The following is a 16632-nucleotide window of genomic DNA, read 5'->3' on the forward strand; positions in this document are numbered from 1 at the left end:
CCCATGGCACGGCTCATATGATTTTAAAGCACGATGAAAGCTAATACAAATTAGAATGCCTATATGATAGGAAAATGTGTCTAGACTGTTAAACATGTTGTATATCGGCATAGTGGAGCCCAATCAAAGGTTACAGCGTAAATATGTATTGCTTATATATTCAAGTTACATAGAGCAAATTGTATGTTAAAACAATGAAATGGTAATCGAATGACTTGTTCAATAGAGATGGTCGTAGCTAAATCATTAATCTTGATACTAGTAGTCGGTTTAAGTGACCATACATTCGTCAGATCAAACTTATTTTAAAGAGAGCTGATATGTCGATAATGATCTGAAAGGGAAATAAAAGAGAACACAATCAAATTAAAGAATGTTACATAATGTTACTATACGTTGCATATGAAAAATATATGTCACTGGGTGATTTCTTTCAGCTTTGACCTCACAGGATACTAGCCTTGGTATATCGGGCTACTATGACCTACGTTTTTGTCCTTATTTGGCATTGAAAACATATCTGTGTATTAAGCTATTGATCTACAATTTGAGGGGCTTTACTGCCCTCTCGTTTCAGTGTTTAGGAGAGGATGACAGTATCAATTTGAAGCAACAAATTGTTATTAACAGAGCAAATGTTACTATAGGTTGCAAATGAAAGATATATGTCACTATAGTAAATTTATCAGCTTTCACTAAACACATCCGTATACGACTCAACGCAGGTAGGAACTGCACACGATATTACAAACCTTTCTAAAATCTGGCTTCTGCGACTTCTGTGTTTGTCCCTCCCTGTCGGTGTAGATATATCTTTAAAATTAAGAATGTGTTCTACAATTTATTTTAGGGTATTCATTTCAAAATCAGTTCAATGGAAGGGTGACGGTAACAATTTTTAGTAAAATTTAACATTTACAAAGCAAATGTTACTATACGTTGCATGTGAAAAATATAAGGTACTGGGTGATTTCTTTCAGCTTTCGCAACACTCATCCGGACTAAAGACAATTTAGGACTTCACACGATATTACAAGCCTTAGTTATTTGGACTACTATAACCTACGTTTTTGTCCTTATCTGGCATTGGAAACATAGCTATGTATCAAGCTTTAGGGGTTTTACGGCCGAATCGGTTCAGTGTTTAGGGCAGGATGACGGTATCAATTTGGAGTAACAATTTAATATTTACAGAGCAAATGTTACTATAGGTTCAATTAGGTTGCATATGAAAGATATATTTCGCTAGTTATTGTTTTCTCAGCCTTCACAAAAGGCATCCATACACGACTATACGCAGGTAGGAACCGCACATGATATTACAAGCCTTTGTTATATCGGGCTACTATAACCGATTTGTTTGTCCCTCTCTGTCATTGAAGATACATGTATATCTTTGAAATTAAGATTGTGGTCTACAATTTGAAGGGCTTCACTTCCGATTCATTTCATTGGTTAGGGCAGGGTGATGGTATCAGTTTGGAGTAAAATGTAATATTTACAGAGCAAATATTACTATACGCTGCATCCGTATATGGATCAACGCAGCTGAGGACCTCACACGATATTGCAAGCCTAAGTTATTCGGACTACTATGACCTAAATTTTTGTCCTTATTTAGCATTGAAAACATATCTGCGTATTAAGCATTTGAAGGGTTTACTGCCGAATCGATTAAGTGTTTAGGGGAGGATGACGGTATCAGTTTGAAGTAAGAAATAAATATTTACAGAGGAAATGTTACTTTCGATTGCATATGAAAGATATATTTCACTAATTAATTTTTTTATCAGCTTTCACAAAACGCATCATTGTACGACCCATGTAGGAACCGCACACGATATTATAAGCTTTGTAATATCGGGCTATCATGGCTTATGTGCTTGACCCTTTCTATCATTGAAGATATATCTTTAAAATTAAGGTAATGATTTATAATTTGAGGGGCTTCTATTTCCATCCAGTCCATTGGTTAGGACAGGGTGACGGTTTGAATTTGGAGTAAAATTTGATATTGTCAGAGCTAATGTTATACGTTGCATATGAAAATTATATGATACTGGGTGATTTCTCTCAGCTTTCATAAAACTCATCCGTATAGGACTCAACACAAATCAGCTTACACAAAACGCATCCGTACACGACTCAACGCAGGTAGGAACCGCGCACGACATTACAAGCCTTTTTAATATCGGGCTACTGTGACTTCTGTATTTGTCCCTCTCTATCATTGGAGATATATCTTTGAAATTAAGACTGTGATCTACTACTTGAGAGCCTTCAGTTTCGATTCAGTTCATTGGTTAGGCTAGGGTACGGTTCAATTTGGGGTAAAATTTAATATTTGCTGACTAAAGTTATGTTGTTTATACACCAGTCCCTATGTGCTAGGGAGATGTGTCAAGAAGGTTACGCATTTGTATATCGAAATGGTGTAGCTTATGTTCAATCACAATTTGCAGCGTAGACATGTATTTTTGCAAGACTTTTGTTTAGAATGTTTAATACGCAGCAAATGTTTTTATTTTATATGTTAACCTTACAAAAGAATATAGGTGCCCGTTTATCCAGTGGACAAATTAGTTTCATACTTTGTTGGATTTTTAAGTTCGTTTACCTATATTGGAATGCAAAATGTTACAGACAGGTATTAAGGTCGTTATGCTAGATTTACAGTGCCACCTTGATCATTAAGCTGTTTTGTTTGAATAAGGTGTAATGGTTTGTGGTCCTGACACCGTTTGGGAGCCAAGATAGCAGATTGTATTGACATAACATTTGATATGGAAAAGTTCATTCGTCTTGTGGAGGCACTGTTAATCAATATTAAAGGAAATGACCTTATTGCTATATTTTACATCTAATCATACTATGATTTGTTTGTACGGGTAAAATATCTTCTTATATAGTGTAAACATTTGATATTCTATCTAGTGTTTCACTCATGTAAAGATCTATATTGGGCAAGAAATCTAGATCCCCGTTTCGGAAACCTAAAGATGAATGGGAATCAGTATATCATTCTGACAAATGCAAGACACGGTGTATTCAATGACGCTTATATTATTACCGCAGTTCAAAATTCGGACCATAAACTAAAATTCTGAGCACGAATTCTTAGTTTTGCCCTTACTTGTTTTCTGGGCACGTTTATTTTGCTAGTTACTTAGTACTGGTAATGGTGATTTTTGTAACTATTCATTTGGATCTCATTTTGAACATTTGAAATTGTGAATCCATAGAGATAGTCGTGGCTAAATCATTTACTAAAGTACTGAAACTAGTTATAGATTAAATTGAATATACATTCATCAGTTAAAACCTTGCTAGATAAAGTTCCAATGTCGGTGTGTGATTTTAAAACACAATGAAAGATAGCACAAATTACGAGTCTAGACATTTGCCTATATGATATGAAAATATGTCTAGAATGTTGTACTGCGTGATTTCTTTCAGCTTTTACAAAACTCATAGGACTCAACGCAAATGAGGACCTTACACGATATTATATGCCTAGGTAATTCGGGCTACTAAGACCCAAGATTTTGTCCTGATCTGACTGTGTATTAAGCTTTTGGTCTACCATTTGAGGGGCTTCACTGGCGAATCGATTTCAGTGTTTCGTCATCTATAACCTCTATAAGTACAGCACCATCGGGTTGTATGCGTACCACTTGAACAGGTGTGCGTAACCAAATATTCATCTGCTCATCCGGACATATTTCTGTTTTGTTAAGTTTTCTTGTTTAGTTATTTCTGTTTTGTTAAGTTTCCTTTCCTTAAGTTTTGTTTTTACAAAAAGATTATTTGTTTTATACAGTCATTAACTCTTACCCTGCATTACAGCAACAATTTCTAACCAGTGCAAATCATTACTAACCTGCAACAACATGTCCGATACTGTTAAAGTTTAGACTCTAAATTTTAAGTTAATCTTTCCGGTGAAAACAGTACTGTACATATTCTGAATGATAGACAAATTTGATAATAAGCTGAAGTAGGGTAAGGATTCATGTTGCTTCCAACAATTCCAGAAATAAAGTATAGAACGTATTTCAATATTGTTTGCTTAGTGTTATCATCTTTTAAGCACCAAAGGCTCAAAGTGAGCTTTTGTGATTGTTAGGTGTCCGTCGTGTTCTAAACACAGTCTTCTTCAGAACTACTGTCCTCATTTATACAAAACTTCACAGAGGCCCCTTTCAACATTGGCAAAAGATTTATAATACAGGTTTCTGCACATATATAACTTGTGCTTCAGTTACATCACGCCGACCATCTTTTTTAAAGATATTTCTTGTTTAAATTACATCTATTCCAGTGACTTTTTTTAGGTAAACAAACGGAAAACATTTGATTGTTTCAAAAAAAATATAGTTCGGCATAAAAATAAAAAAGACAGATATCAATTTCTATAAAGTCTTTTCAAAAGTGATATCATATGCTTTTGTGGTCAATCGGTGTTATCCGTTCGAATACGTTTTTACCATATGTAGTTTTGGTATATGAAGGAGACAGTAAACAATTTACCGCTGCGAGTGTCGGAATGTCCCGGATGAATTTACAAACAAGATGCAGTTTACAGAGTGTATATTTGTATTTTGAAATAAAACTAATTGCTAGAACTGAAGTTTCAGTGGCAAGAATTGAGTTTCAGTTATTGAGTGGAAATTAGTTTAGTAGCCTTGATCTTGAAATTATGCATTGTGTACACTACGGTAGCGCTTTCATACTGTCGAACTGACGGAATGTGTGACGTCACGCTCTATGTATAGAATGGAAATTATGACGTAGTGACTTGCAGATGCGAATACACGCCTTCGTTGAGCTAGCTTAAAGTGGAGCTGTCGTTTTGACAGGGGCATTAGGAAAATTGGAATAGTGAAAAAAGCGGTATGGATGGCAGATATTTTCAAATTGTACAGAGTTACCGGAGTAGGAGACCGCGTAGCATATATACTATTATTTGCAGGAAATTTTCTGCAGCGATTTGAAAATTGGCAAATTATGCTTATCCGTCATCAGATTTCGCGATCGGAAGAGCAGAAAGTTCAAGCCAGTTTTGTAAATTGAAAACTAGATATAAGACATATATTGCAGATGGTTTGTAATGATACACATATAGTCACGTTAATATTGCAATACATTTATTTCAAGTGTCTGATTAGTTTAAACATAGTTTATTTCAAACAAAATTGCAATATTTACAATTCATGATACATGGTACATAAGATAATGCCTGAAAAAGGATCAGAGCCGAAAGCAACAGCTTAAGTGTCTGATTACAGACATTTGTGTGTGGTTTTGAAAATTAAGTAGACGCATGTAGTCCGAGAAGCTGTGAAAACTGTTTACTGGTTGTAAGGGAAATCATTGTTGGTATGGGCTTTATTTACGACCGACAAATACCCGGAAATAACAGACGAAAATACGAACTCGTGCGGAAACTGCCGATTGTCATTATGGGTTCATTACTTTAAGTGGATAGCCTTTGAATTTGTCACCAAGAAATCTATATTTGAGCCGCGCCATGAGAAAACCAACATCCGCGCAGTCTGGCCAGGATCCATGCTGGTCGCAAAGCCACTTTGTTGGTTTTCACGTGGCGCGGCTCATTTGTCAACATATTTCACAAATTGCACATAATGAACGATTATTTACTTAATGGACACAGCCACTCCTCACAAATTTAGACACAGTTTGTGAAGTTCGAAAAGTTCAAATAAATTGTTCGTGTCAATGATTACGCTTGCAGCCCAAGATAATTTTATCATTTTTGACTTGTCTAAATTTAAAACATGTAATTACTATTGTTATAAAACAATTTTGGGTACAAATTCGGTTAATTAATTTTAAAAAAAAGTATATGGGTCTGTACATTTCTGGTTTTGTTGTTTTGGCGAAAGAGAGTTTTCAAGATGCCAAACCTGGCTAAGTTTGTCCTAAAAATACCGAACAACTAAACTGAAAACGTTTTAATTGCTGCAATAACGAACTGAATTTTCAATTGTCAGTTTGTCCTACGGATATGACATAATAATATACAGAAAAAATAAGTATGTATTACAGTGCAGTGAAGGCAGTAAAGAGTTCTGATATGTATTTCAATCTGCCTTTTTGAATTCACTCAGTCGGCATTAAGGAGAACTCCAGAAAATCTTGACATAGTGTCAAGGTAGGCAGATGTTCCACCAATATCTGTTGAGTATATTTCGTCTCCAGCTTCAGCATGAACTACAGCGCTATCCGATCCGGACTCATGCTCCTTAATACCAACTCCTGTGTAAGGCCGTGCAATCTGTACTCCATTCTTATAAACATATAGTGTCACCCATCCAATTTTGTCCCCTAGGACATTGCAGGAAAATAGATACAACCCAGCTACGGGACAGCGGAATATTCCAGTTGTTGTGCTGTATGCATTTCCTATGTTGGTTGTGACAACGCCAAACTTCACAACCTCCCCCTTTTCAGATAACGGTATATGTCTGCCGATTCTACCAGAAAAAGCAACCTGCCTCTTGTTGTTGGATGTCTCGGCTGCAAAAAAACAAGAAGACCATGGTGGTCCTGAATCGCTCACCTGTCCCCAATTGACCCAGTTTTGAACTGAGTATGACGTCGTTTTTTCTATTATTTGACATAGTGACCTAGTTTTTGAGCTCATGTGACCTAGTTTTGAACTTGACCTAGATATCATCAAGATAAAATTTCTGATCAATTTTCATGAAGATCCATTGAAAAATATGGCCTCTAGAGAGGTCACAAGGTTTTTCTATTATTTGACCTAATGACCTAGTTTTTGTCGGCATATGACCCAGTTTTGAACTTGACCTAGATATCATTGAGGTGAACATTCTGACCAACTTTCATGAAGATCCATTCAAAAGTATGGCATCTAGAGAGGTCGCAAGGTTTTTCTATTTTTAGACCTACTGACCTAGTTTTTGACCGCAGTTGAACCAGTTTTGAACTTGACCTAAATATCATTAAGATGAACATTCAAACCAACTTTCATATAGATCCCATGAAAAATTTGGCCTCTAGAGAGGTCTCAAGGTTTTTCTATTATTTGACCCACTGACCTAGTTTTTGTCGGCATGTGACCCAGTTTCAAACTTAACCTAGATATCATCAAGGTGAACATTCTCATTAATTTTCATGAAGATCTCATGAAAAATATGGCCTCTAGATAGAGAGGTCACAAGGTTTTTCTATTTTTAGACCTACTGACCAAGTTTTTGATCGCAGTTAACCCAATTTCGAACTTGACCTAGATATCATCAAGATGAACATTCAGACCAACTTTCATACAGATCCCATGAAAAATATGGCCCTTAGAGAGGTCACAATGTTTTCTATTATTTGACCTAATGACCTAGTTTTTGTCGGCATATGATCAGTTTCGAGCTTGACCTAGATATCACACAGATGAACATTCTGACCAATTTTCATGAAGATCCATTTAAAAGTATGGCCTCTTGAGAGGTCACAAGGTTTTTCTATTTTTAGACCTACTGACCTAGTTTTTGACCGCAGTTGACCCAGTTTCAAACTTGACCTAAATATCATCAAGATGAACATTCAGACCAACTTTCATACAAATCCCATGAAAAATTTGGCCTCTAGAGAGGTCACAAGGTTTTTATTATTATTTGACCTACTGACCTAGTTTTTGTCGGCATGTAACCAAGTTTCAAATTTGACCTAGATATCATCAAGGTGAACATTCTGACTAATTTTCATGAAGATCCATTCAAAAGTATGGCCTCTAGAGAGGTCACAAGGTTTTTGTATTTTTAGACCTACTGACCTAGTTTTTGACCGCAGTTAACCCAGTTTCAAACTTGATCTAGATATCATCAAGATAAACATTCTGATCAACTTTCATACAGATCCCTTGAAAAATATGGCCTCTAGAGAGGTCACAATGTTTTTCTATTATTTGACCTACTGACCTAGTTTTTGTCGGCACTTAATCCAGTTTCAAACTTGACCTAGATATCATCACGATAAACATTCTGACTAATTTTCATGAAGATCCATTGAAAAATATGGCCTCTAGAGAGGTCACAAGGTTTTTCTATTTTTAGACTTACTGACCTAGTTTTGGATGGCACATGACCCAGTTTCGAACCTGACCTAGATATCATCAAGATGAACATTCAGACCAACTTTCATAAAGATCCCATAAAAAATGTGACCTCTAGAGTGGTCACAAGCAAAAGTTTACGGACGAACTAACGGACGGACGCACGGACGACGGACGCTGCGCGATCACAAAAGCTCACCTTGTCACTTTGTGACAGGTGAGCTGAAAATCAACCAAAAACTGTATTTTATCTGGCGCTAGATATGTTTTATAATATCATCAACATATACACATGTCAAACGGAAATAAATTAAACAGGTTAGTCAACCATTTTTGTCTTCAAAGTTTATTTCATATAACTCTCAGTTTGTACACATACAAAAACATGAGACAATACATTCATATAACTAAGACATAATACATGATACATGGATGGCAACAATATTTAATCAAAGCACTGAGAAAACTGATGTGGGCAGTGGTTGACAGCTTCTGGTAATGGGCATGAACAGTTAGCTTTAGTTTGGTGATTCTAGGGTTTTAAACTACTTTTGATTAATAAGCATTTCCAACATTTTTTTACCAAATCAAGGGTTAAAACTCTGCTTTGACTCTGTCAAAGGGGATAAAATAACATATGAGCAAAGCTCATGTGCCTATTGAAAATTTTGTGAGGTTTGGTTAATCTTGCTCAAAATCTTTTTTGAATTATAAGCATTTTTAACAAATCAATGGGAAAACACTCTGCCTTTACTGGAACAGTAAATGTGAGCAAAGGTAATGGACTTATTGATAATTATGTGATGTTATACAAAAGCTTGTAGAACACTTGCATGAAGTAACTGATAAGGAACAGAAACTATTTGGTCACTGACATTTGACGTATTGATTTTAAATCAATAATTATGGGTCATTTACCAGTCTTAAATGACTACCGTACCAAATGTGATCTTAGACCAAAGCATTATCTAGTTTTCTGGCAAAAAAAGTTCTATTGTCAATGTGATCTTGACTTACTGAACTTAAAATCAATAGAGGCCATCTGTTGGGCATGACAAATCTCCCGATCAACATTCATGATCCTAGGCCCAAGCGTTCTCCAGTTATCATCCGGAAACCGATTGGTCTACAGACCCACCGACATCTATGATCAAACAATAATATTTACAATATACCCCTCCATCCTTCGAAGGAGGGCAATTAATTTTCAAACTAGAAGATACCCATGTCTCCCCCAATGTATAGTCGTAATAGGCAAGAAGTCAATAGAGGATAGAAGCGAAAGACAAAGAGACACTAAAGGTTGGCTGCAATAGGGATCATCTACTTGGCATGTCCAATCACCCTATGAAGTTTCAAGATTCTGGGTCAAGTGGTTCTCAAGTAAACCGTTTTCCATGTTCAGGCCCCTGTGACCTTGACCTTTAATCTAGTGAGCCCAAAATCTACAGGAGTCATAGATCTACTCCAATCCATCATCCTATGAAGTTTCAACATTCTGGGTCAAGTGATTCTCAAGTTATTAATCAGGAAGAGTTTTTCTATCTCTATGCCTCTTTGACCTTTTCCTTACGTCAAGTGACCCTAGAAATATTAGGGGTCACCTACTTTGTAATTCCTATCATCGTGACTGAAGGTTCTGGATCAAATTATTCTAAAGTTATTGGTTGGAAACTGTTTTCAATGTTCTGGTTCCTTTGACCTTAACTTTTGATCAAGTGATTCAAAAATCAATAGGGGTCATCTACCCTACATGTCCAATCATCCTATGAAGTTTCAACATTCTGGGTCAAGTGGTTCTCAAGTTATTGATCAGGCCATGTTCAGGCACCTGTGACCTTGGCAGGTGATATTTTTTTCAAATGAGATCTCATCTTGGTAAAAGCAGGCTATGAATATATACATAAATTACATAGATAAAAGACACTTCAGAATAGTTCTTAAACTAAAAGCAACCACAAAAGAATATTTACAATGAAATTAAAGTGTTTTAATTCTATTTTAAAACAACCAAAACAACTATACTGTCTCCAATATCAGCACACATCATGATCTTCAGGTTGCATTCAGTCATTTTTTCAGCTGTGGTTTAATGTAATATATGCCTCATAATACAACATGCATGTTTTAGTGTTGTTATATTTTCTCTCTAATTTAAAGAACATCAATAATAATGACAAGGAAAGACAACCATATAATATTCCAATAAACTCATTATTGGTGATAATGTCGTAACTGGTGAGTTGGAAAGATTAAATGCCCTCATTTCGTAATACATTTTGCTCGAAATGATCATTATAGTCTACGTTCATCCGAATACAAGGATCTTTCTTTTGTTAAACCTAAAACGAACTAGTTTAGTAACAAAGCTGCACACATATTCACTTCACTTAATAATAATATATCTGCGTTCAAGCATGCTTTAAAGAAATTTCTCTTGCTACAATAGTTTTTTTGCAGCTTATTACTTGTAATAACAAGAATTTTGTTGCATTATTGTTATTATGTTTCAAATGAGCGTGAATGTTGAATAATTCGGTTGATAATAATAATAACAATAATAATAATAAGTGTATTATCTTATAATCCAACTCTGGAATATATCATTTCATGGGACAGACTTTCCTTTTCGCTCGTTTTAATTGTTGTGAATTAATCTTTGTGACGCACGGTAAATGTTTGCGCCAGGTTTGCAATAGGTAGATTTTCATGAAATATCTCGCAAGGGATTGAATTTTTAAAACCCGAATGTTTGTTATCGATTGATATTGCAATGTGATGAAACAAATAGGATAACCTTATCCAATTTTGCGGTAAAAATATATGGCAAGTTGTCTGTTATATACATGCAGGTATTGTTACATATGCATTTTTAATGTAAAATTTGGTGAACATCAAATGCATATATGCGGGGACTGTGACAGTCAAATTCTACTTCTTTTGAGATGGTTACTACTGCTATACTTATTCTGATGTGTGTATTTTTATATAAGTGTTTGATTATAAATTGACTGTATGATTGTGTAAATGTATGAATGTATCTGAAATTTAATTGAAGGCCATACTGGAAATAAGTTGTATGATACTTGTAAATAAGTTGTATGATATTTGTATTCAGTGTACGTTTAATATATAACCTTCAGAAAATAAAGTTGTCATCTTATCTGATCTTATTCGCCTTAGTGATTGAAAAACATCTTTTATCGAAATGAAGGGTTATTTTAATATGATCTGTCACGATTTGAGAACAATGAACGTATATAAATTATAATTACTATTTTTCATTATAGGGATAAATTACATATGTTTTGTTGTTGCTGTTGTTGTTTATCAACGATAGACTGGCATCAGTCGTTAGAGTCATAAATATAAAGCACTTGCCCATAAAATCAATCCTCTTTGATAGCACTTTCTGAAAAAAAAAAAATTACAGTATCTCTAACCTCTGACTCTAACATGAGAATTGGTTGTTTTTACTAATTTTTACACAGGAAATTGAAAAGCGTTTGTAACGTTTTACTCGATGTAAACTGTCTAATTATAAATATCGTTGTATACTATAAGATTCTTTCACTGGTTATGGGTGCAGATGGGAATTTCCGGCCTCGAGGGTAACTGTTTAAGCGGTAACAAGGTTCCTACCAAGTTACCGCCTAAACAGTTACCTGAGAGCCGGATATTCCCATGTCCACCTATAACCAGTGACAGAATCTTTTTCTTGCATACCGATATCAAGATATAATAATAAGAATAAAATCAGTCGAACGGCGTTCTGATTGGTCAGTCACGTAAACAAACCCAGGAAGTGATTATTACATTTTATGTGTATTGAAAAAAGTTTTATCAAACGAATTTCTCCCGCCATGTCAATGATATAAACAGGGGGTCATCTCATTCACACGAAAATTACTTAAATAAAGTATCACTATTCATATGTTTTTCGTCCGATATTTTGGTAGAACCAAGATAGTTCTTGAAAAACTTGTAATTAGATATACATGTTTCGATGTATGGAAGGCCGTACACGCCATAATGTTACAATGTAAGTCTATGGGAAAACAATTGGTGATCTCTAACCTTAAAGGTCCACTACTAAGGGAAAGTGAGTTGGCAATTTTTTTCATAGCCAGTGCACAGACTTCTGCAAGACACTAAATAATGAAGATTGGCAGGTCAAAATTTACAGAAGGTCTTTAGAACTCAAAGAAATGTACGTGTATTATGTTGAAATTTCAATGAATCGACAGAATGACCCCCGGGTCTTTTTAACTTTCTTCATACTTCATAGAAAAATAATTGTACATATACTGCGATTTATTTCGAATTTCTACATACCAACTTTCATTTTCCAATAAAATGAAATAGTTTCTGTGCTTTTTAAAAGAAATTAAAATGTTCACTTTCCTTAGTATTGGACCTTTAAACAAAGCGGCGGAAATCAACATCCGTAAACAGGAAAGACGTCATGATGTTTCAGAGACAAATAACAATGTTAAGTTCTGGTTTTGTTTTATCAGTTCCGGCGTAACGCTATGAATTTTTGATAAAATAAAATGTTTTGAATCGAGAAATATACTATCAGGAACAAAGAGGAACTGTCAAGGTATTGGATTTTTATTCCGTTTTTCGAAATAAGATATAAATAACTACATAAATCTTCTACATATATGTAGTTCGTAATACGTCATTTAAAGCACGAGAGTCATCTTACACTCCGGGGTGTAAGATGGATTTTTCCAGCACTGGTAAAAATACCGGAAATCCCCGTCTGGTATGCAAGAAATATTCCTCCGTGGCAACAGGAAAAATTTTATTGTCGTGACGGCCATATTCGATTCCCGACTCTGGCATCTTTTTTTTTCTTGATTGAGCAAATTAAAGATAGTTTAGAAACAAAAACTCGTATTTTAATGTTCATTATATGACCAAACTTTAATTTTAAAGAAAGATTATTTTTAGTCAAACTTTGAAGGTCAGTGCCTTTAATGAGAGAAAGTTTATTAATCAAATCACACAATCGGTCAAAACAATAAAATGCGCCCATTATATTTAGTAACACTTTCATGGTATACTTTATTCATACTTTTGCACTGTCTACATAATTTCACAAAAGGCCATAGCCGAATGGTAAAGGTTCGAAACCTCACATGAGATGTTTGAATTCTTCATGCTCATAAACCGTACGTGTGGCATATCTATATGGAATGTCGGCGTGCCCATGCCTGGAACAATGCCTAGAGGTGCACCTTGGGTCTTCCTCTACTATTAAATGCCACCGCATGATCAAACTGTGACAGTGTGACTATTCCCCAACTGCATACCACATCCCCAACCCCACGCCAAAAAAAAAAAAAAAACCAAAAACAAAACAAAAAAAGTTCAAAAATATCTATTTTTAAGATTTTTAGTAAAAATGGCACACTTGTCTATTTAATGTAAAAACGGCCCGAAGTTTGTTTGTTTGTCTTGAGTGTTTCAGCAGTATTTCAGTTATGTAACGACGGACAGTTTACCAAAATAGTCTTCCTGGATTCTGTACCAGTACAAACATGTTCTCCGCTAAGTAACTGCCAACTTCCTCTCATGAACCAGAGGTGGAGGACGAATGATTTCAGACACTGTCTTTAATCTTATCGTCACAGAGAACGTACGCCTCGCTCAGGGCTCAAATGCATGAACCCGCGATCCGCAGATCTGCGCTCTCACTACTGAGCGGAGCGGGCGGGCGGGCTCGAGGTCCTTCTTTAACGTTCTTAAGCTTACATTCTTCAGCTATTAAAATTTTCGAACAATTTTCTTTTCGTAAAAAATGAAAAAAATGGTATATTTTCAAATGACTTTTATTGCCTAAATGACGGCACATTTTTGCCAGATTAAACAAGATCTGGAAACAGAATTGTTATAAAATTCATTCATGAAATATTTTTATTATAAAACAATTAGGAATTGAGAAAAAATGAAGTACATTTATAGGGGAATATTCAGTGCATATATGCCTTTTTAAAGACATGTGTATAGAATATTCTTATGAAACCATACCCGCGTTGTATGTAGGAACGCACTTCAAAGACGTCACTTTTGTTCGTCAGATAGGGAACAAAATCAGTGATTAAAAAGAATACTAGATGGTTAAAGTACAAAAGGTTTTGAAATTTTATTAAACATAATTTTATCTTGAATATATAAAATTTTGGCAAAAAAATTTCGAGACGTTTTCCCGTTATTTAAACAAGTGTCTAATTTTTTCAATAAAACTAAAATTTTGAGGATGTCGTTTTTCTTCATTTTTTCCATCGTTTTGAAAACAGAAGTGACAAATAGCATCCAGCGCCGTAGACCTTTGTATAATACACATAAAGATGTAAATTTCATTGCCGTAAATTGAAAAATAAACAAATGAGAGAAAATAAACCGGTTTTTATCGCCTTTTAACGTGGCGCCAAAACAGACGTGCATGGTAATGTTTGCGATGTCAAAGCCAAAACGTTTCATTAGTAACCAAGAAAACAGTTACACATTCATGCCGGGGATAACTTCTACTTTAATATGATATCAAAATCATATGCAGGTTGTAAAAAAAATACAAGGTACTATTCCACTTTAAGGCAATTTCCCTCTCTTAAAACGTTACAAACGCTTTAATTTTATTGTAAAAATTAGTAAAATCAACAAATTCTCATTATTTTCATAACATATAGTTTATCAGAAATTAAGTTTCAAAGCTTTCATATTTAAATTTTCACTAATTTCCTGATACATATTTTTCTTCTCTCTCTCTCTCTCTCTCTCTCTCTCTCTCTCTCTTTATTGCCGTATGCTCAGTCCTTAAGGCTAGTGCCTTATAAGTGTGAGCGAATTGCTTACGCAACTTTAAATTAATTTCTGCACAAACAGACTCACCTGTTAAGTTGTTCAACTGGGCTTCTACAACCCTATTTTTATCTTGAAGTTCCTCAACCTTTACGGCAAGTCGTTCCCGCTGTTTTACCTCACTAATTATTATCTGTAACAAGCTTTGAGTCTCAGAATTACTTAAGCCGTCAACAGATTCTTTAACACCATTAGATCCGATCACCAACAACAAACTCAGAACAGCAATTTCTATCCAAAAGAATGCCATGCTTTCAAAGTATCAAACTGTCAGGAACGTAAAATTTTGTAACGTTTATAGGAAAGTCAATAGTAGGCCAACAAAATTACAGTATGTTACTTGTGGATTTGGAACATTTTCAAATCAGTCTCTTGTTGTTTTCTTTTTTCTTTGTTGGGTCACAAGTTTAACGTCGCACCGACACAATTAATGTCATATGGCGACTTTCCAGCTTTGATGGTGGAGTAAGACCCCAAAGGCCCCTCCGTGCATTATTTCATCACGAGCGGGCACCTGGACAGAACCACCGACCTTCCGTAAGCCAGCTGGATGGCTTCCTCACATGAATTCAACGCCTTACTGTTTTCCCTTATAAAACTGTTAATTATTTTCGATGTTAAACTACCATTTTGATTGAATATGAATTCAGACAGTGATTGGGTTCCAGGATTTTCCGATGGTTGTGGGGTCCAGGATTTTCTGACACTTTAGGGTACAGGAATTTGATTAAGATTCGAGGCTTATCTTCGGAAAGATGATAAAGTATCCAGAATCCTGATCTGTTGTATATTTCCATATATATCAGATGAGTAAAATTTCAATCAATTCTCGGGAAAATTTATATGGTATTATATTGACAGCACGCTTTATTTGAAATTCTAATACTAGTATAGATTTCCTCCCCTTTGTACCTTTTGTCACGTATAAAACGCTTTCTCTAAACGTTTATGTAACGAGATTATGTGACGCATAAAAAATAAAGTCAAACACTTAACCTGGTTTCGGAACTAAATTATGTGACATTTCCCGAACGCATTAAATTCAAAAAAGCAGTAAACACACAGAAAAAAGATTCTGAGCTTCCTTAACATTTTCATTCTGTCATCTTCGTCTTTGTCTATATGCCGAAACCTATCAGTAATATTTGGAATGACATTTAAAACTTTCATCGGAGCAACGTAGCTGCATGGTAGACTGTTGAGCTTATTTATTATTGTGCTTTTTGTAATATATTTTGTGTAAACGCATATAATTGTTGAAGACTCACGGAAGATTGACTTGTTCAGATAAATTCCCTGGTTAAATACGGTCATTATCATTATTATCATCATCAGCAGCAGCAGTAGCAGTATCGTTGTTGTTGTGCTGTTGTTAATAGACTTCGTGGAAACGACTACATTTCAGATTTATGTGAATCAAATATGAGAGCAATGTTTAATAAAACGTTTAACGTTAAAATATTTTTCTTTAAATACGATAGATTATATATTTAATATTTCTTGAAGGATGTTTCAATAAAAAAAAATAATAATTCCATCATGGCCTTAGATAATAATTTCGGTAAAAAGGACACAGTTTGCAATTACGCGAAGGTTGCTCATTGCTCTACAAAACATTGTTGTTCGTAAATATGCTGCAACGAAACGCTTAAACAACTTTTTAAAAAAAC

At 35.0% G+C, this 16632-nt stretch overlaps 1 protein-coding gene across 1 annotated transcript; it reads right to left on the reverse strand.

Annotated features, from left to right (window-relative positions):
* Window positions 1-5130: 5130 nt before the first annotated feature.
* LOC123530389 (complement C1q-like protein 2) lies at window positions 5131-15254 on the reverse strand. The gene is made up of 2 exons (XM_053521654.1): window positions 14993-15254; window positions 5131-6540 (listed from the first exon to the last, which is right to left on the reverse strand). Exons 1-2 carry the CDS (start codon window positions 15210-15212, stop codon window positions 6128-6130), a joined length of 633 nt encoding a protein of 210 aa, XP_053377629.1. The 5' UTR covers window positions 15213-15254; the 3' UTR covers window positions 5131-6127.
* Window positions 15255-16632: the final 1378 nt, after the last annotated feature.

This window comes from Mercenaria mercenaria, chromosome 13 (assembly GCF_021730395.1).
Source record: "Mercenaria mercenaria strain notata chromosome 13, MADL_Memer_1, whole genome shotgun sequence".
In the NCBI taxonomy this organism is placed as follows: Eukaryota; Metazoa; Mollusca; class Bivalvia; order Venerida; family Veneridae; genus Mercenaria; species Mercenaria mercenaria.

Bases quoted from the DNA above. Each gene is read 5' to 3' on its own strand.
- LOC123530389 (XM_053521654.1), bottom strand. From the start codon at position 15,212: ATGGCATTCTTTTGGATAGAAATTGCTGTTCTGAGTTTGTTGTTGGTG. The intron at 6,541-14,992 runs GTGAGTCTGTTT...GTTTTTTTGCAG, and splicing joins CCAGTTGAACAACTTAACAG to CCGAGACATCCAACAACAAG.